This window comes from Microcaecilia unicolor, chromosome 5 (genome assembly GCF_901765095.1).
Source record: "Microcaecilia unicolor chromosome 5, aMicUni1.1, whole genome shotgun sequence".
NCBI lineage: Eukaryota > Metazoa > Chordata > Amphibia > Gymnophiona > Siphonopidae > Microcaecilia > Microcaecilia unicolor.
In genome coordinates, this window is record NC_044035.1 from 170,213,534 (window position 1) to 170,235,909 (window position 22,376).

The 22,376-nt window shown below is 42.1% G+C and overlaps 1 protein-coding gene across 3 annotated transcripts in view; it reads left to right on the forward strand.

Annotated features, from left to right (window-relative positions):
• Positions 1-20,644, forward strand: part of NDRG4 (NDRG family member 4) — a 372,584-nt gene extending 351,940 nt beyond the window's left edge. For all 3 annotated transcript variants that reach the window (XM_030203589.1, XM_030203590.1, XM_030203591.1), the window contains 2 exons: positions 8,188-8,226; positions 19,788-20,644. In XM_030203589.1, coding sequence (XP_030059449.1) covers positions 8,188-8,226; positions 19,788-19,942 — 194 coding nt within the window. In that variant the 3' untranslated portion in view covers positions 19,943-20,644. The remainder of the gene's footprint in view (positions 1-8,187; positions 8,227-19,787) is intronic.
• Positions 20,645-22,376: the final 1,732 nt, after the last annotated feature.

The window sequence follows — 22,376 nt, forward strand, 5'->3', positions numbered from 1 at the left end:
ATTCAGTTAGCTGCTTTGGGTCAAAAAATTTAAATTGTTTACCTTCTGTCACGTTTACCAAAAGCAGGAACTAGGATTGTGAGCCCTTGGGCCACTGCCGAGGAGCGGCAGTGGCAGGCAAAACCACCCCACACAGGGATAAGGCAGAACTCTGACAGGGCCAGCTAGACTTCACCAGCAATTGACCACCGTTTCTCAGGAGTTGAGCCCCTGGGTGCAGGTGGCCGGACAGGGCCGGGACTGGATACCAGCAGGATACATACCGGGACTAGAATACACAGGGAGGCTAGGCAGAATACTAGACTAGGGCTCTCAGACAGACAAGGGACAGAACTGAAAGCTGCAAGCAGCCACTGAAACAGGGAACAAACACTGGTAGACAAGAGACAGAACTGAAAGCTGCAAGCAGCCACTGAAACAGGGAAAAAACACTGATAGATAAGAGACAGACTGAAAACTGCCAGGCAGCCACTAAACAAGAAACATAGACAACCAAGAACTAGACAGAGAAATACAAACAAGAAACAAGACTGGGAAACAAGCAATACAGTAAACAAGCAGTACAGAACACCAAGCTACACAAAGACTAAACTAGAATCAGGCAAGAATACAGACTAAAACTGGACTAGGCAGAAGTGCAACAAGCACCAACAAACCAGGGCCTTAGGCGATGCAAAGGCAAAGCAGAGAGTTTCCAAATGGCTAATAAGCCCAGCAGCAGCTGAGATTCAGCTGCAGCAATCACCAGGCAGCTACGGGTGCTATGCAGGCACAAACAAGAAAGACAAGTCTGGCAGCCTGGAAGATCCGGACCGGACTAGACTGAAGCCTGGAACGGGTAGGAACAGCAAGACAGTCTATGGCAGCCACCGGTTCTGGCCACCAGAGGGCGAGGGGAGCACAAACCAAGAAGCAGGCAGAAAGCATACTGAAGCATAGAGAGGCTCAGGTGCCACACAGAGGAGCAATCAGAGCCATGCTGGAAGCAGCCAGCACACAGAGACAGAGCTAACTTAGAAAGACCAGACAGAAGCCAGCTTAGAAGCTGACCGCCAGAAATAAGGTAAGCCTGAGAGGGGTCACGACCACAGACGAGACACCTTCATACAATATAAAACATAAGCAAGGAAAACATACTACAAAATTGGCTTCTAAGGCTAACACTCTAGGCCGCAAGGCCAGGAAAGCCTTACGCCTCATCTGTGTTTCTCTTGAGAGATCAGGAATTATACACACTTTTGAACCCAAAAAAAGCATTTCGATCAGGTTCCAAGGCAAAAGTAAACAACATGGTTCTTCTCTGTGTAATCACATCCAAAGAGGTTTCCAAAAAGGAAGTGAGATTCATATTGTCCACTTCTTGCTTATGAGAAGGATCTTCTGTAGATCTTTCTGATCTCCAAATATATTGGGCTCGTGTAACAGGAGGTAATGAGTCTCCAACCATCCCCAGGACCTCAGTTAAATATTTCTTTACCATGTCTATAGCAGAAATTAAATGTGACCTTGGGAAATTGAGGAATCTCAGATTAAGTCTTCTAACCTGGTTCTCCAGGTATTCTAAACGTAGATGTAAAATGTTCTTATCCTTAGTTGAGGCAACCTCTACATTCTCCAAGGTCTGTATTCTGGTTTCCAAACATTCAACCTTCGAGGACTGCTGAGCAGTTTACCTGCGCTTGAATCAAGATCATATCAGAAATAACCTTAATATCTTTAGAATTCCCACTTATCACAGCCATTAAAGAGGAATGCATGTCATAAGTAATATCCCAAAGTGAACTCTAATGTCACTACGACTGGTTTAATTATCTCTCAAGATGGTAAAGGGGAGGGAGATTGGCTTCCCATCTGAGAGAGAGTACTTATTATTCCAGAGGGCAATATCTTCAAGGCAGAAGCAATAATAGCCTCTCGCTCAGAATCTAAAGTCTCCTGAGCTGACGATACCTTCCCTCCTTGCACGCCTGGTTCCAAAGCATTGGCTTCCCAAGCAGCAAGAGTATCGGCAGCACTCTCTCTCCCTTCTAAAGTCTCCTGAGCTGACGATACCTTCCCTCCTTGCACGCCTGGTTCCAAAGCATTGGCTTCCCAAGCAGCAAGAGTATCGGCAGCACTCTCTCTCCCTGGCTGTGGTGGGGCCGTGCACTCAACATGGCTCAAGGACGCCCCGTTCACACTACTAACTGACGCCAAAGTGTCAGTTCGGGCAGAAGGAGACAAAGTCTTCAGAGGGACCACAGAAGCTCCAAAAGCATCCAGCATTCTCTGCCTCATTGCTGGAACTGTGTTAGGGGTCGAGGGAAACTCCCTAACCTTCCCCCTCTGCTTGCCCATCGAACACCACAGGCTGGGAGACGCTCCGAGGTGAACAAGCTGGAACTGTCAGAGGAGCCACTGCAGGTGCGTCTGCCTAGATCACCATCTTGGATTCGCGTTAGCATTCTTAACATGCCTACAATTAGCATGCATGCTAACCGTGTAGGTGCCTATAGGGATATTGTAAGAGTGTGCATGGCTAACGCGCCTATAATGCAGCTTAAGGGCCCAAAAGTGTGTTAGTTGCCTGTAGGCAAAGTCATCTCAAATCCCCAATAGGGTGCCTTTTTCATTTTGGAGTGGTCTAGCAGCCATCCTCTGGACGAAAAAGAACACAAGCCCGCAATCCTGGCACTATCTATGCATCGATTAATTGTTCGTGATGCTAATAAAGACACTTGAATTTCTAAAAGAGAGGGCTTTGGAGGTAGGCTGCAGGAGAGGTATTGTCTAGTGTCCTCTTTCTTGCATGGTGTCAGTGACCCCCCCCCCCCCCCCTTTTGCTTTTCTAATGACCATTCTACTTCTTCTCTAACCATCAGCCGCCTCCTACTTTCTCTCCTGTTTTTTAGATTGGAGGAAATTTTTGCAAATAACTGAAGTGTTCTATATATACAACAGTGGTTCAAAACCCAATTCTCACCTCGTCAGTAAGGTTTTCAGGATGCCCACAATGAATGTGCATGAGATAGATTTGCATACAGTGGAAATAGGGTGCACAAATTTATCTCATACATATTTATTGTGGATATCCTGAAAACCTGACTGGCTGGGTGTGTCCCAAGGACTGGGTTGAGAATCTCCGTATAGAACAAGATTTTTACTAAGCTGCAGTAAAAAGTGCCCTGTTCTAGGGGCAGCATGTGATTTTGCCACATGGCAAGGCCCTTTTTACCACAGTGGGTGAAAAGGCCAAAAAATGAAATGGCTATGTGGTAAGTTCGCACTTGCTGCACAGTTATTTCGGGGGGAGGGGGGCACTTACCGTCACCCATTGAGGTAGCAGTAAGGGCTCCCGCACTAACCCAGCAGTAACCCCCTGTGGAAATATTTCCAATAGCGCCGGAAATGGCACACACTGGGGGGTGGAACTACCGCCAGCATCCGTGTTGGACTGGCGGTAGTTCCGGGTTGCCATGTGGTGAGCGCATTGCCACACGGCAATCCTTTAGTAAAAGGGCCCCTTAATGCAATATTCATGTAAGCAGTGAATTGGCATTTATGTGCATATTTATTTTTAGCATGACAAGACAAGGAATTGCCAGCAGAGAAAGGTAACAAGCCGAGAGAAGTGTAGTCAGCTACAAGAAGCAGGAAAGAAAACACCATTTATTAAAGGCCCTGACACGGGCCATGTTTTGGCAATCGCCCGCATCAGGGGTCAGCAGAAGACCACACAATCAAAAATACTTCCAAAACCATCTAGTGAATAATGTTTGTCCAATGTACAAAAAACATAAACAATCCCTAGGATGCTGTCCTTACATAGGAGACCAGGTCAATCTCTTCTATTGGCCCTCTGGATCAAAATGTGGAACACCTTAGGTCCCTGGGGTTTGCTCTGGTGTGGTCCCACTTGATTTGTTGTCCAAGAAAAGTGAACTGATGGTGTCTCTTGAGCTAGATATCTTGCTGAGCCCAGAGCTGCAAGTGCTCCCAACTCAGCTGCAAATGGAATCTTCACCTGCTGCCTCAGTCATACACCAATGATGTCAGCATTGTTACAGAGCAAGGTGGGGGAGAGAGGCAAGCAGGAGCTGCAGTATCATATTTGCTGTGCGAGGCAGCTAAAGAAGAGTACAATACTGCTTTGGGGGCTTATTCTTTTATAGAAGTTGATGGACAACTGATGCCATGATATACTAGCACCCACTTACCTGAGGAGGATGGATTGCCAATGCAGAAAGAAGGATGACATCTGTTTGAGAGTTCCAATTCGGTTGAAGACTTAAATCTTCACCTAAGTTTTCATTTGCATTGTCTCACACAAAGCAGTTTATTCTAGCAGCTATATAGAAAGAAAGCAATCTCTAATCTGGATAATGCAGTGGTTCCTCCGATTAATGAGGTGAATAATAAGGTTCAAGAGACTGTGGACAGAGATCAGAAATATGAAGCTGTGATACAGAAGATTAATGAGCATATAGGAAATCTTGAAGCAGGTTTGATTAAAGCTCAGTCATTCAAGGGTTCTTTGTTAAGAGAGAATACTGCTTTGAGAATTAAAATCAAAACTGTGGAGAATGTGACTACTCATAAACTTCCCTAAATTTTCATTAATTACACCTAGAGAAATGTTTAAATGATATTTTATTGAAATATTGAAGATTTCTCTTGTAGCTATTCCACCTGTCTTCAAGATGTATTGCACATTCCATCCATCCTAAGTTAACTAGATAGTTATCTCATTACTGGAGCTGAATATCACCAAATCCCAATAAAATAAATCCCAATCCCGAATAACGGTGGTACCTAGATTTTCAGTGCCAATATCCAAATAGTGGCTGGTGCTAAAAATCCAGGTTTAGTTTTAAACACTGTGGTCAGTGTTTAAGAGAAATATTCGACTGCAGAGTTTGAGTTGTGAGCCGATCTCTTTTTGAAGCATCACAGCTAACTTTCCTTTGTAGTTAGTAAGAGAGTGGCAGGGGTTTCAGTGTCATTCCTCACTGTTTACATGAGGCCTTTGTTTCTTGGGTTATGGTCCTAGTCATGTGCTCTCTCAATGTTTTTATTTAAATGATTCCCCATTTAATTTAATGAACAAGGTTTTACATGGTAAATCTATGTCTGCTTTATTGATCTCTTTTGGGTTTTTTTTACCTTACCATCTCACTTTCTGTACAAGTGTTTGCTTGCATTTGTAATGTAATATTATCAATGAATAGCATGACATAGATCTCCAGTGCCTGGGGGGCAGTATTTGTTGCCCCCCGCCCAGAGCACACAAAACATTACAGAAACCCTATGCTGCTTTTTTTTTTAACTTCCAGCTCTTCCTCCAGTGCCCTCCTGAGGCTGGCACTCAGGGGATATAACCCCCTCCCACCCATTACTATCAGTATGGCACTACTCATTTTTTAAAAAATTAAAAAGGATTTACAAATAAAATGTCATAATGCCATTATTGAAGTGTATGATGTGGCCACACACCTTGAGAGGATAATGTTCTAACCCGAGGTGGGCAACCACTGTCCTTGAGGGCCACAACCCAGTCGGGTTTTTTAAGATTTCCACAATGAATGTGCATGAGATCTATTTTCATAAAATAGCAGCAGTAGATGAAGATCAATCTCATGCTTATTCATTGTGGAAAATTTTAAAACCTGACTGGGTTGTAGCCCTTAAGGACTGAGGTTGCCCACCATTGTTCTAAGCCATTGTTACAGGTAAAGCCACTGTCAGAAAAAAATTGGAAGTGGGTGTTCAGAAAATATAACCCATCTCTGGGAAAACGTGACTAAAGCCTCCAGAAACAAAAAAAATTAAGTTTTAATTAATTCTGTTAGAGCAAATAATTTTTTATACTATAGGTCAAACCCCATCCTTCTTGGTGAAAAAAATAAAAAAGTTAGAGAAATTCAAACATGTAACTTTAACAGAGTGCTTATGGACCCATGACATGAAAAATCAGCCACTTTCAACATTTTGGGTCCTTTATTTTAGTTGATTTTTCCTAGAGATGGTTACAAATTGCTCTCACTTGTGTGACAGTAAACTTAAGCCAGTGAGAAAAGGGATTTCCAGGGGTGGGATTTGGGAGTGGCTTGCACTTAGTTTCAAAAGTGCGTACATAGTTTTTCTTGGTAGAAACTGCTCACACAAATTAGAAGATGTGAACGTGTGTAGAAAGTTTTCCTGAGATAATTTTCAAAGTGATAGTACGTGTATACTTTCACTTTGAAATCTGGGGTGAAGTCCATGCATAAAATCTACCCATGGACTTTGCACTAAAGTGGGCAGTTAGGGGGTCTTTTTCTAAGCCGCGGTAGCGTTTTTAGCTCATGGTGGAAATCAGCTGGCAGTAAATGCCGAGACGCCCATTATATTCCTATGGACGCCTCAGCGTTTACCGCCAGCTGATTTCTACTGCGAACTAAAAATGCTACCGCAGCTTAGTGAAAGACCCCCTTAGAGAATTACCTCCAAAGATTGTGTGTGTTTCTGGTCACCTGTCTCAAAAAAAGACAAAGCACACCAAGAAAAACTACAAAGAACAACAACAAAAAATGACCATGGGCCTCTTTTACTAAAACCGCACTAGTGATTCCTGCACAGCAAAATGCGAGGCAGCCTGTTCGAATTGAATAGGCTGTAGCACATTTGCCACACCGGGAATCACTAGAGTGGATTAGTAAAATAGGCCCCATATGAGGAAAGGCTGAAAACATTCTTCAGCTTGAAAAAGGAGACTGAAAGGAAATACAACAGAAGTATCCTGTCCAATATCCTGTCATGACTTTGTCATAACAACACTCTGTAAGCCAAGTTGAGCCTGCAAATAGGTGGGAAAATGTGGGGTACAAATACAATTAATAATAATACATAAAATCCTGAAGGGTGTAGAGAAAGTAAATAGGGAACTATTGTTCACTGCATCTCATAATAGAAGAGCAAGGGGGCGTTCATTAAACCATCACTTAACCAGTGGAGCTCTTGGGCACAGGCCATGGTGGATGCAAATGGCATAATGGGGTTCAAAATGGATTAGACAAATATATGAGCAGGAGGGAGGAGTAGGAGAAGTAGGCTCTTTCCCAACAATGGAGGCGACGTAGGCAAAATTAACGGTCTTTATTGTAAAACATCAAAAATGACCCGACACAGCAGCTGTGTTTCGGTGCCTCGGCGCCTGCTTCAGGAGTCTTATGATGTGCTGCCGATTGTAATGAAAGGGTACAGAAGAAGAAATAAGGTATCTTATTGAATAGTCACTTTAACTCAGGATCAAAGTGAAAAACCTTCCTGGACTGCCAAAAGCGGTCTCGATGAAGTGGAAGTTGGTCCAATTATAGTGTATTAAAGATAACAGTCATGGATGTCACCCAGGTTTCCCTAGATCCTTAATACAGTGCGTCTCAACCCTTTCCTGGAGGCACATCTAGCCAGTCCAGTTTTCAGGATTAATATATTCAGCAGGAAGTTATCTGGTCAGGTTAGAAAGTCCCTGAATTTGATCATATATGGCTTGGAGCCACCTTTATCACTTAATTGTTAAGAGTAGTATAATCCATGTGATACATTTGCATGCATCAAAGTATGTGCAGATGTATCTCATACATATTCATTGAGATAATCCTGAAAACCCAGCTGGCTTGGTGTGCTTCCATGAGAGAATGAGAAGCACAACTTTAATACATAACTGTTAAGAACGGGCAGTCATTCATCCTTTATTGCTCTGATCTGCTTTGGGTTCTGGAAAAGAGGTAATGCAGAATAATCGATTACAATGATGGAAGAGTATGACAGTGGATGAACACTTCTATATATGTCAATCCTTATGAACATCCTCTAAGCAGAGGTTGTTTGTCATTGTTGGAGACTGGATACTTTGATGGAGATGGATCTTTGATCTAACCCAATTTTATGTCTGTGTATTGCAGTTTTTCATCTTGTCACCTTATATCTCAGTACATCATTCTGTCTGTCCTTCCCTTACGTTTTCCTCTTGGTCTCTCTATGATAATATTACAGTTTGTCCCTCCCTCATGTTTGTCCGTCTGTTACTCTCCTAATCTTTCAGTTTTGTAGCTGAATAGAATTCTAGAGTTTATTTTTCTTTCTTTGAAAATGTGTCTTTTTTTTGTGTTTTGCTCTGGTTCTTTCCCCTTCCCTGTCTGTCTCTCTCTGTCTTCCTCTTACTCTCAGTTGCATCCCTGAAGGATCGGAGGCAGAGCACAGGAGCAGGTACTACCTGGTGCTGTTAATTATTTTCTTCCTGCACTGCTGTCTGTCCCCTGCCCCCTCGGAATGGTGCATGTCTGTATGCGTGTATCCCTTGCTCTCTTCATGTGCATTGCCTATGAATGTCCTAATCTGCCAAAGCTGTCCTTGATAGGCAGGGTGGCATAAATGAAAGGTAGAAAAAAATAGGAAGAATGATCAAGGATTTGAAACTATGTCAGTGCAAAATAATGTAAAATTGCTATTAAACGTTTTTCTGTTATAAGGACAAGAGCTGGCAAGTACCAGACAGGAAAAGAGACCTAGGAATAATCATCTTTGATAAACTGAAGATTGTCAGTCAGTGTGAGAAAGCAGTAAAGAATAGCAACAGGTTGGATAAGGAAAGTGGTTTTACCCATTTACAGGACACTGAGGAGGCCCTACTTGGAGTACTGTGTTCAGTTCCAGAAGCTATGCAGATTTAAAAAGAGTGGAAAAAATGGATGAAATTCAGAAAAGGTCTGATAAAATGATACAATGCATGAAACATATGTCTTGTATGTAAAGGTTTAAAGAGCTATAAGTAATCTTTATAGAAGATAGAAAGGAAAGGAGAATGCAATAGAAAAGCTAGGCTATCTGTTGGGTTTCAGTAAAGCATAACAATTACATTTTCCGTTTTAAAAAAAGTTCAAGAATAAGGAGTCATAATATGAAATTGGAAGGAGGGAGTCTCGGATGTAATGTAAAAAAAATACAGTTTTACTGAGTGGGTAAGAAATGTTTGAAATAGTCCCAAAACTAAACACAGTACTCAAGGTTAGGCCTCACCTGTACAAGGAGAATATTACCTTTTTATCACTATTAGTATACACTCTTGATATGAGGATCCAAGAGAATGGATTCCAGAATAGTATCTTCACAGAAGGGATGATAGATCCTTGAAACAGAGGAAGTAACGGTTGCAGAATTGAAGAAAGGATGGATGAATACAGCCATTATCCACTAAGACAGGAAGAAAAAGTCTGAGATGAACTCTATGACATTCACTAGGAAGTAATATGGTCAGGTTCAAAAGGTCCATGTTTACCATCATACTATGTGCCTTGGCTCTTTTATCACTTAATTAAACACACTATAACTCTCAGTATTCACAAAAGTATAATTCAACAAAAAGAAATCACCTCCATCTTGTTTGTTGACCTTTATTAATGCACAGGTTACCTCAGAAATGGGGGGAGGAGTCTGTGGGTGTGGAGGGAAGGTTTGCCCAGATGTGTATTTGTGATGCAGGCCAACATAATTCTCTTTAGAACATATGCCACACAGATTGAGTATGCTTTGCTCTGTATTTGTGAGCTTTGATTGGTTTTTGTCTTGGTTTTTTGTCCATGAGATTGCTAGGTACTTTCATGTCTCCAGAAGACACTCTTACACTATCAAGGTTTTTCTTCCTTCCCTTATCCATCTGCTTTCCTTCAAAGCATTCAGTTAAAGAAAACATAGTTAGAAACTGATTCTTATCAGTGGTACATGAGACTTGCACTTCTTATTACTGCCCTAGTAGTTGAACCCCAAAGGGAATGCCAACCCTCCATCTCTCCTTCTGAGAGAGTCTCCCAAAGTCAATCATGTTTACTCCATGAACCATGAAATATCCAGACCTACAGTACTTGACCCAACTACTACTACTGCTACTTGTCATTTATATAGTGTTGCTAGATGTACTGTATATATATATACTTAAATAAGAGATGAGATCATTCTCTGTGAAATCTGCAATACCTTCAAGATACAAACAAAAAAAAGTTTCAGAAAATATAGTTAAAGGTAATGAGGCTATAATCAGAAACAGGGTTTAAGATTTAAAAGCAGCCTCAAAATGATGGGGTTTTAGGTGAGACTTGAAAATGGGCAAAGAAGGGCAATGGTGCACCAGCTTTGGAAGCCTGTGACAGGCACATGAAACAGAAAGGAGAAGATAGGAACTAGTGAGGAAGGAAATGGGCACAGCATGCCTGATGAACTGGGGTTGTGAGAAGGGATGTGGGGGTAGAGAAAAAAGAAGTAATGAGGAGCTGTAAAGCAAAGGCACATTTATTTGGGTAGAAAATAGCTTGAATTGCATGAAGAAGTAGATACGGAGTCAATGAGAAGAGAGGTTGCATGGTTGTTACGATATTGGAGGAAGATAGGTCATGCATCTGAAATTCAAATAGACTGTAATACAGGTACATGTTCAGTGGGAGGCCTGTGAGGAACAGTAATGAAAGTGGGTGATGATAGAGTTGATGTGGCTTTTAGCAGAATACTAACCTCTGTCCTTTGGAAAAGAAGGGTAGTGATGATACTGAGAAACTTGTTTGAACAGGGCCTGATATTCAAGGCAAGTTATGCATTTGATGGCCAGTGGTGAATACATAACTTGCTTATGAATCTATTTCAATGCTTCCACAGATAAAATTGGGATTTTTAACTCACTATCTAGCTTATTTTTGAACGAGAAGGCTGGCCATCTTCCGACACAAATCGGGAGACGGCCGGCCATCTCCTGAAGCCGGTGAAATTGGTATAATCAAAAGCCGATTTTCGCCGGCCTCAACTGCTTTCCGTCACAGGGCTGGCCAAAGTTCAAGGGGGCGTTTCGGAAGGGTATGGAAGGCGGGATAATGGAAAAAAGAAGGCCGGCTCTGAGGAGCATTTCGCCAGCTTCACTTGGTCCATTTATTTTTAGGACCAAGTCTCAAAAAAGTGCCCCAACTTAGCAGATAACCACCGGAGGGAATCGGGGATCACCTCCCCTTACTCCCCCAGTGGTCACCAACCCCCTCCCACCCAAAAAAAAAATTACAATTCATTTTTTTGCCAGCCTCTATGCCAGCCTGAAATGTCATACCCAGCTCCATGACAGCAGTATGCAGGTCCCTGGAGAAGGTTTTAGTGGGTGCAGTGCACTTCAGGCAGGTGGACCCAGGTCCAGCCCCCCCTACCTGTTACACTTGTGGTGGTAAGTGTTGAGCCCTCCAACCCCCCCCCCCCAAAACCCACTGTACCCACATATAGGTGCCCCCCTTCACCCCTAAGGGCTATGGTAGTGGTGTACAGTTGTGGGGAGTGGGTTTGGGGGGGGTTTGGGGGGGCTCAGCACCCAATGTAAGGGAGGTATGCACCTGGGAGCAATTTTTGAAGTCCACTGCAGTGGCCCCTAGGGTGCCCAGTTGGTGTCCTGGCATGTCAGGGGGACCAGTGCACTACAAATGCTGGCCCCTCCCATGACCAAATGCCTTGGATTTGGCCAGGTTTGAGATGGCCGGCCTCGGTTTCCATTATCGGTGAAAACCGATGCCGGCCATCTCAAACCCGGCCATCTCTGACATTTGGCCGGCCTGAACCGCATTATCGAAACGAAAGATGGCCGGCCATCCTTTTTGATAATACGGTTCGGGACCGCCGTTTGCGGCGTCGGCCATATAGATGGCTTCCGCTGTTCGATTGTACCCCTCTATATGGCCAAATTTTATCTGTAGAAAAAAGGGACAGGTATTAGGATTGGGCAAAAGTGGAGATGACAGTTCTACGTTTAGCAGCAATATTCAGTTGCTAAATATGTAAATTATGCATTTAAACTTAGGCCAGATAATCACTGGTGCAGTTTCCGGTTCAGATATATATTCAGTAATCCTAGTTAAATTGATAACGCTGCTGGATATATCAACAAAGTTAAGCTTAACATTAGACGCTAGCCAGGGTCAGGGCCACAATGTTTTGTATCTATGCAAAGAAGGAGAGAGGGGTGTCTGGAGATTACCCCAGTTTTGCAGGCTGATGGGACTGTTAGGATGACAGTCTTATCTACAAAGATAGAAAGAAGATGTGGGGATAAGGTTAGTGGGTTGAGGAGGAATGTAAGAAGTTCTGTCTTGCTCGTATTAAGTTTATGATAGTGGTGGGATGCCCACACAGCAGTGGTGCTATTCACCTTGACTGTTGAGACATACTTGATCTCATTCACCATGAACAATTATCTTAACATACTATAAGGGCATTTTGCACCAATGTATGCAATTGAAACTTTTATACAGTGACCCATAATGGTTTACACCAGCATGTAGCAGTGTACAGCTAGCCAAGGGTGTTACGATGTGACACAATAGCCACCATACATGTTACATTCAGGACATTCTCAGGCTTAGCATCTGAGCTCCTTTTTGTCTAACTGGTCGACATAAAGAAAAGGTTTGGGATCTATCAGATCCTGAGCTAATTTTCTCTTCAGAAAGCTTGCTGCTGCTACTACTGCTATTGTTGTAATTGCTGTTGCTGGCGCTGCTGCTGGGAGTGATGTCAGCATGACAAGCACAAGATGGGAAGTGGGGGCATGCTGCTGTTAATAAATGTTTTCGTACTGCTAGTAGCACATAATGGCCACTCATGGGAAGCGCCTGTAACTAACAACCCACTGGAATCTAAAATCCGATTGAGCTAAATGTATTCCATCAGCAAATGATCAACTGTCTTCAAGTCTGAATCTGAGAGTTCCTCTATATCAGCAGGAACTTGGACATAGTGGTGAAATTAACTCATTAATTTGAACTGGTTAACTCTGACTATTCAGCTGGAACTTACTAGCTAAAGTTGTGACTGAACATCTGCAGCCTGATATTCAAAAGTATTTATGCAGGTGGTGACGGGGCTGACCATATAACTTTTTTTGTTAATTTGGACCACTTGAATGGATAATCTTGTACATATAAATTGTTGTATGGACAAAATTATCTGTTCAAATAGGGGCAAGGTTTCAGGCACCCCAGAGCGGCACCATTCGGATATATGATTTATAAGTTGAAACAAAAATATTCAGCCACTAAGGGAGGGATTCTATATATGACGCCTAAAAAATCCACGCGGAAAGCATTTCCACTTAAGCGTATTCTATAAGATTTAGGTCTGGTATGTAGAATTTGCTTAGGCGGAAATCTTAGCGCCTAAATCTACACGCTTCCATTCATACCAATGAAAACATGGAGTAAATGCCAGCGTGTGTAGATTTAGGCACAGAGGGCTATATTTTATAACAGTGTGCGTAAATTTTGGAATGCCCACAAAAAGCCCACTTCTCCACCCATAACCACGCCCCCTTTTGCCTGTGCACGTTACAAGATAGGTGCAGTGTGTTACAAAATGTGCATAGTGAGTTGTGCACAGAAATTCTAATTATTGTCAATTAGTGCTCATTATTGTTTGTTAAGTGCTGTTATCAATGCTGATTAGCTTGTTAAGCCAATTAAGTTACGTATGTTGTTAAAGAATATGCTTGGATTTCGGCGCGGAACTCTAGGTGCGCTATATAGAATCCAGAGGGTGAACATCTATATTTAATATTTAGCCAGGCCACACAAATAGCAGGTATAACTTGAAGGATCTAATTTGTACATTCCAAGTTAGAGATGTATCGGCCGATATTCAGCCCGCATCTGTCAGCATTTTTTAAAACGTCAAACTACTGTGAGACTGCCATAGAGATCGTGCCAGCCATTTTCTGCCCCAGGAATCGATCCTGCCCATAGGACCCCATTACACCACCAATGATTTAAAAGGAGGGCCTAGGGGAGTGGGAGTGGAAGGGGGTGGGGGGCCATGATGTGCTTTGGGGGAGTGGGAGGGAGGGAGGGAAGGAAGGGGGTTATGATGTGCTTCAGGGAGGTGAGAGGGAGTCCTAAATTAGCCCGCTTAGCTATGCAGGTCCTGTCAGTGAATATTGCTGGCACTTACTTCACTACTGGCTCCTCTCCAACTCTGCCCTGGTAATGCCCCTGTGTAGCACACCCTTCCACCCCCGTTGGCCCTCCCAGGCCTTCCTTTTAACTTATAGGTGGTGTAATGAGGTTTTATGGGCAGAAGCGATGCCCATTTGCTCCTGCCTGGTGCAGCTTCTTGAAGAAAGTGGATACTACAGCCTCTAGCGGCAGCCTTGCACTACTTCGAAATTTAAAAAACCGCTGACTGTTGCCAGCTGAATATTGACCGGTACTTGTAATGTACAATTTAGATGTTTCAAGTTATTCCTGCAATTTGTGTGGCCCAGCTAGATGTCAAATATAGACGTTTAGCAGCTGAATATTGTTGCTTTGACTTTTAAATTATATATCCAAGTGATGCTGCGGCTTGAAACCTTGCCCTATTTGGGCAGATAATTTTGTCCATATAACAATTTATATGTAAGCAATTATCCATTCAAGTGGTCCAATTAAAAAAAAAAGTTATATGGTCAGCCCTGCCATCATTTTGTCTGATATTCAGAGGCACCGACTAATTAAGGGGCCCTTTTAGTAAGCTGTGGTAGGCTCTACATGCATGCAGCGCACGCCCAAATGAGACTAGCGCCAGGCTAGCGAGCCTTCCTGGCGGTAATTTCAGATTTGGCGTGTGCCCATAACATGTGGATGAATTATTTATTTATTTCCTCCTAAGCATGCCGGTTCCGGCGATAATCGGCACTTAGCGTGCGCCAACAGGTCACCACGCGTGTAATACATTAGCCTTTACCGCTAGCTCAATGGGTGGCATTAAGAGCCCAGGTCAGTTTTGGGCACACGCTGGTTTCATTTTTACCGCAAGACCTTTTCCCGTCACATTAAAAAAAAGCCATTTTTTTGTAGATGCAGTAAAAACTGCCCTGGCATGCGCCCAATACATGCACCTACACTACCGCAGGCCACTTTTTACTGGAGCTTAGTAAAAAGGCCCCTAAGTGCTGCTGAGTATCAGTGACCAGGCCACAGAGTGCAATTTAAGCTGGCAGGAGCCTCTCCTACCCCCTTGAATATTAGGAGGATATATTCTACGGCACTGTCTAAACGTATTGCACTACTGAATATTTCTATAGTTTGAAATCATCTGTATTCAGAATAATTTAACCAGGCAGAAATCATAGTCAGCTGGCCACCCACTAATATTCAGCAGCAATTAATCAAGCAGTGCTGTTGAACATCGTCTCTGACTGTCTTGGCACAATTCGGGCAGTCTGGGGGTGGAGTCAGGGCGGACCTGGAAGTTATGAGTGCACCTGCAATATTCAGTGCTGGTGCCTGCATAGTCAACAGGGTACCTGCATAACTTCCATGCACTGTGTGCTGGTGCTTGGACATGACCCAGCACTGACTATTCGGGTCTAATCTAGCCAGCGGCGATCAGCATTTTAAAAAAATGCTCACTTCTGCCAGCTGAGTATTGACCTGTACATGTTTAAATTTTTATGTTGCTCATGTAGCTGAGCTTCCACTTTAATCTAAGCAGACAAAAGTTGTGTGATTAGATTTAAGACATCCGTTTATGGCTACCTTAAAGACAAATTTAGTTTTAGTTGGTTAGCACTGAATATTGTTCTAACTAGATAAAATTTAAAATCTCCACCTTGGGCACACCCTGAAGTGGCCCCTTTTTTTGTCTGATTAAATCTATGTGTACTCCAAATTCTGCAAACAGTTTTTTTCCTGACAATGAAGGAGTCCCACTTGCAGCTGCTTCTGGTTCTTATGAGATGGACTTCTCCCAACTCTGTGGACTATTTCAGAATTGTTTTGGGGAGGCCCATAATTTGAACTCCAGAGTCAATGAAAGATAACTTTAGTCTTGTTCTAATCACTTGTCTTCTTCAGCCTAATGGTTAGTTCAGTGGACTAACCAGAGGAAATGGGTTCAATTCCCACTTTAGTTCCTTGTTACGCCAAGGAAGTTGCTTAACCCTCCATTGCCCCAGGTACAAAATAAGCACCTGTATATAATATGTAAACCACTTTGATTGTAACCACAGAAAGGTGATATATCCCATCCCATCCCCTTTCCCTTTTTTATATGAGCAGTCAGAAGCACCCTTCTTACCCTGGGGCCTTAGAAATGAGATGGAACAAAGTTAGTAATAAATAAATCCCTTGCTCTGTTGCAGTTTGGTAAGCTATCATAATGTCTTTCATTTTACTGGATTAGTGGGAGCGAGTGGATAAATAGGAGAGGGGATAAACGAGGGAAAGGATAGAGCTGAAAGAGGAGGGAGCACTGAGGATGTGAAAAATATCTGAACCTCAGAGCATATTGATAGAAGACACAGAAGAAGTAAAAAGAGAAAATAGTCAAAAGTGTAAAAGACTGAAGTAGAGAATAAAAGAAGAAAACAGCTAGATTCACGAAGAAACAAGCCAAACGCACACAACTGATTATTTTATATTTCAATAAATTAAAAAAATGTCAATGTAAGTGTGACATGAAAGAAAGCCAAACAATGATGGAGGTGGGGAGAAAAGAAGAACTCACAGACTTAGAGGACAGATTGACAGGGATACATTTAAACACTCATTTTTTTTTAGGCAGGAGCCCGTTTCTTTTCCATGTTCTCTGTCCTCGTGCGAAGCCTGTGAATTTCTGCATTTTTGCAGCAAGGGCTTCAGGCTACTGCTATGGATATGTGAGAGAGCAGCCAGGTCCAGTGGATCACTATTAAAAGTTGCACGGGGAAAGATGCCACTAATAACTGCACAAATATACAGTGATAGGGCTTTCTTATACTGAGCTTCTGATTTTCCTAAAAATGTCTCTCTGAATCAGAAGGTTTCTTGGATCAGAGGAGAACAGCTTCTCATACATTTAAGACACATTTGTGGAGACAAATGTTCGACTTCCATTTCATATGGAATACAACCCACATGCATGTATTTATTTTATTTATTTATTGGGATTCATTAACTGCCTTTATGAAGAGATTCACCCAAGGCGGTATACAGCAGGTACAGGTTTAACATAAGACTTACAGTTTGTTAACAGCATAGCAATAGTAAAAATGGCCAAATAAACATGAATACAATAAATGAGATAAAGTGAGAACAACAAATTAAAACCTGATAGGACTACCATGAAACAGCATCAAAAATATACACATTGTCCCCTGGATTCTATGTAGCACGCCTAGATTCGCGCTTAAATCTATGCGGATTCTATATGCACGTAGATTAATCGTTTTAACAAGCTGCTAAGTGTTAACAGCTCTTAAAAAGCAATAATGAGTACTAATTGGCAAAAATTAGAATTTACCCATGTACATTGCTAAGCGTATTGTGTAATGTACTGCATGTAAATTCTAATGCACACAGGCAAAGGTGAGTGGTTAAGGGGGCGTGGAAATAGCGTTTCATGGGCATTCCAAAATCTACATGCGTTGTTATAAAATATGGGACAGTGCACTTAAATCTATGCGCAGGGATTTACATCAGCTTTTCACTGGCGTAAATGGATGCATGTAGATTTAGTTACATGAACTATGCTTAAGCCTATTCTAAATACCATGCATAGATTTACATGTGGTATTTAGAATATGCTTAGGCATGATTTACATTCCATATATAGAATCAGGCCCTGTATGTATAGAGCTGGTGCAAGGAGTGGAGGAGTGGTTAGAGCACCAGTCTTGCAATCCAGAGGTGGCTGGTTCAAATCCCGCTGCTGCTCCTTGTGATCTTGGGCAAGTCACTTAACCCTCCATTGCCTCAGGTACAAACTTAGATTGTGAGCCCTCCTGGGACAGAGAAATATCCAGTATACCTGAATGTAACTCACCTTGAGCTACTTCTGAAAAAGGTGTGAGCACAATCTAAATAAAATAAGGATGGTGGGCATCCTAGGTGGATCTTCAGCCTTATACCCCACTTCAATTAACTTTCAAGCCATTAGCCTGCAGCCCCCCAAGATTTGGATAATTAAACTCAGTGCACTTTTTCTAGTGAAAAAGGTGCCGGTACTCAAATGCTAGGTCACCCTTCAGGGGGTGGGGGTAATCACTGAGGGACCCTCCCTACACTAGCCAGGCCCCCTGCAAGCAGTCACAGAATCTATGACAAGGCAGAATTTGTGTGTAAAGCCTGAGCTCTTTCATTAAAACTTGGGTTCCATGGGTCAATTTTAGCAGACAATGGAAAAGGTGCCAGTACTCAGTACCCCCCAAAAAAAGCCCTGATTAAACTCAACAATCATGATCATCACACAAATACCCAACAAAAATGTATGTTAAAGTATGCACTGAAGTTACTTCAGTTTGGGTGGTGGTCAGGACCTATTGTTTTGCTTTGGCTACTGCTACTCTTTGCTGTGCCCAATAAGCTTTTGCCCATGCCATCACCAAGTCTTGCCTAATGGTTGGGTCATCTCTGTGTAATATAACTGTGTTAAGGGTTTTGCATTTACAATTAGACAGAAACTGACAAAAAGACTTTCCAGAAGTTCTACATTAGCCTACTGATTTGTTAAAACACGCTGGAAGGAAATAGGCTGAAAACAAAGGACCAGCATGCCAGGAGAGCTACTTTGTATGTTTCTGTTTATATGTTTAATTATCACATCTGTTTTATCGCACCTGGAATATTTTCCTTCATCCAGTAAAAGCACTGATGTCTTTTGCAGGTGCAGAAGGGGAACTTCAGATAGGTGTTAGCATTATGCTATGTGCACATCTACATTTTTTTTCTTTCAAACACTACATGTCAATGCAGTCTCCCTCCACTGTGTTATTCTGAGTTTTATTTATTCATCTTTGTTACTTTGCAAAGCCTGAGCGTTAGAAGAGTGCACATAGCGACCTCTGTTGATAATCTCATGTTACAAAACAATCGGGAGATTATAAAATCCACGTATCAGCATATTTCTAGGTGCCTAGTTTTTTCTCACACCATGCAGGAACTTGGACCCAAGGCAACTATGTTGACACTGGAAATGAAAGAGAATAAAGTTGTTGTGCGTTGCAAATGTCTGGTTTTTGAATGGTGAATACATAGAAATAAAACAAAACAGAGAAATACATAAGATGATACCTTTTTTATTGCACTAACTTAATACATTTTTTTGTTTAGCTTTTGAAGGTGACCCTTTTTCAAATCAGAAATGAGTCCTCTTATTTTCTTTTCTATGTTTTGTTTTATTTCTATTGATTACCTTTAAAAGTGAACTGTCATGGCTTCTTCATCACTTTACTTTTGAATCATGAAGAAAAGATTCTTTGCAGGATACGTATACTCTTTAAGAACTGACCTACGGAGATGGTGTTGGGATCACAATGAATATGTGCTACCAGGAACACTTATTGCAGAGCTTCCTCAGCTAGCCTGGGTTTTCAGGATATCCAATAAGAATATTAGGGATGTGCACAGGTCAAAAATTATCAGTTCATGTGGGGGTGGGGGTGGGGGTGGGGGTCAGTTCATTTCATACATTTGTTTAGTAAAAAAAAATATCTTAACATGTGCTACCTGATTTAATACATGTTAATTCATAGGTTAATGTGTGTGAAATATAACTATTGTGTACTGTTTTTTTCAGGAGAACTAATGAACTGAGTGTGTTTTAACAAATGCACATCCATAATGACTACACATGAGATATCTGTCTCCAGTGTATGCAAATCATTCACAGTCAAGGTAGCTTTCTTGAAAACATGACTTGCTGTGGGCTCCCCAGGACAGGTTTAGGGAATCCTAACTTACTGGATGGAAATGAGCTGAAGACGCTTAATTTTGACTCCTAATTCCTTTCTCTTCCTCTAGTGCCCTCTGCCAGCATGACCCGCCTGGCCCGCTCCCGCACAGCCTCCCTTACCAGTGCTAGCTCGGTGGATGGTGCTCGCTCAAGGGCCTGCACTCATTCAGAAAGCAGTGAAGCCATGGGGCAGATCAACCACACCATGGAGGTGTCATGCTGAAGAGCCTCCAATTGGCCTCTTCCTCTTTGCTTCCTGGAGACCTGCCATCCCATATGCCATCTTGTGCCGCTTCCTACAGATATTTTGTTGGGTGTCTAATCTTTGTAATTTGATATTGTTAAGGGGGGGAGGGATTATGATCTTACAGGAAGGAAATGTTACATTAAACCACCACAACCTATGTGGTTTTCTTCTGAAGCTAGGGAGTTGTGCAGGTATTAGTTATACAATAATGAATCACTCCATTGGTTATGAGATTAGTTTTCTTCACTATGATTGGCTAAGGGGTTAAGATACTAGAGAGCTGTAAATACTGTGCAGAGAAGTAGGGTGCTGGTTTTTCATGTGACAGGGCCGTTAGTGTAAGCAAATACTAGAAAGTCAAGGATTTGCTCCTTAACAGATGCTAATGAATTACTATTATATGATGTAAGGAATAAGAATTTTGAAGTAGGGAATTGTGAACCAAACTGCTGTTTCCTTTCTGGGCACCGCTTTTGAACCTGGGAAGCTGAGCTGTGATGAGAAAGAGTTGTTAGAATATGTGAATTTTTTTACGATTTTGAGGTTTCAGTTATGAGGTTGAAATTAATGTCAATAATGCTCAAGGAAAAATGTAGCACTCATAACTCATGAGAAAATGAGTACTGTTAACAAGCAGAGGTTTAAGTGTAGTTTTATTCAGACTGTCTTAAGAAGAGCACGTGCCACAGTTGTGTGGATAAAAAGCTAGAAACTGGTAAATTGCTAACATGGTGCTGTGTATTCAGCAGAGCTATAGTTAGGGATAGGGTTACAGTCTCTCCCTCCCACCAACACTCCTGAACAAAGGACAACAGTCTTCTGAGATGAGCATTCACAAATTATAGAGAGAGAAAGAAGATATGCTTAAATGTGACTCCGATTTTTGCAGTGACTCAAATGTGTGCCGTTTTGGACAACCCTGACCAGCAGTGGTCTAGAAATTCTATAAATAAATAAGATAAAGAGAAGGATCAAATGTAAAGTAGAATTGAAAATTTTAATTTGAACTATCTCGGTAAATAGGGGGTTGAAATTGTGGTCACCTACTTGCAATTGAATAATTGATCTTAAAACAGAAATGAAATCAGTAGAGTAGGCTGACAGAGCAACAAACAGAGAACCAGGGAAGCCAGGATTCAAATCCCAAGGATGCTTCTTGTGATCTTGGGCAAGTCACTTAACCTTCCATTGTCTCAGGTACTAACTTAGATTGTGAGCCCTCTGGGGATAGGAACTGTACCTGAATGAAACTCCTCTTGAGCTACAACTGAAAAAGGGGTGAGCTGAATCCATAATCCCTCCCCTTGCTGCCAAATTCTCTCTCCATCCATTTTGAAGCATAGAAGCAGGGAAGAAATATAAGATACTCAGCAATGTAGAAAGCTGAATATTAAGAAACTAGATTACTCAGCAAAGTACAGAACTTGCAACACTGGGGTCTTCAACACCAACTCACCACACCTGGACCTTCAGAGATATTCCAAACATTGTATGGCCTATCTTAGCACTACAGAATATTTCTATTATAGGATCTCTGCAATAAAGCTTCGTATCCATGCTAAGGCTGTTTAGAACACACCAAAATGAGTACGCTATGCCTTCGAGACACCCCAGCATGAATTACAATTCTAACGCACCCCACAACCCTTCCCCCATCCCTCCGTTGTGAGAGCTTGTCTTTCCAGAGGATACCCCATCCTCACAGGCAAGAGGGATTCAAGAAGCATACCCATATCACCGCAGCTCCATTCATCGCCAGTTAGTATGGTGATTTCCAGACACAGGTGTTCCACGTTAGTATGCAGATTATTACTGTGTACATGCTCTGCAGGTAACACTATACACTAAACTGTTGTGCATAGCATATTAAGGGTGATTATATCATGCATGTGACATTTTCGCCAACCTGTACGCTTTTAGCACAAATTTGATTACATAGATCCCTACTGTATGTAACAGGAAATCTGTGTGTTCACTAGCAGTAAGTTTTGCATAAGTGGCATATAGATACCGCAGTAACAATACAACCCCAAGGCCTTATGCAGCAAATATATTCCTTTACATTTCCATCCTAAGGTCGTGCTTCTCAAACCGTCTGTGGCCATGACCTCATTATCATGGTAACAGAAAGCATGTAACCCTCACAGATGCGGGCATATGACATATCCGTGGAGGACCCACACAGGTCGCAACCCCAATTGCAGATTTTGTGACCCCTATTTGGGATTGTGACCTGTAGTTTGGGAAGCTCTGCCATAATAAGATAGGCAAGGTGGGGTGGGTGAAGTCATAGAATTAAGCTACAGAATATTTAACTCTGCAGGTCTTAAAATGCATCTGTGACTAAAACTATTTTCACAAGCACTCTTTATTTAGTACTGCATGAAGTGGGGTTGATTTTGGGGTTTTT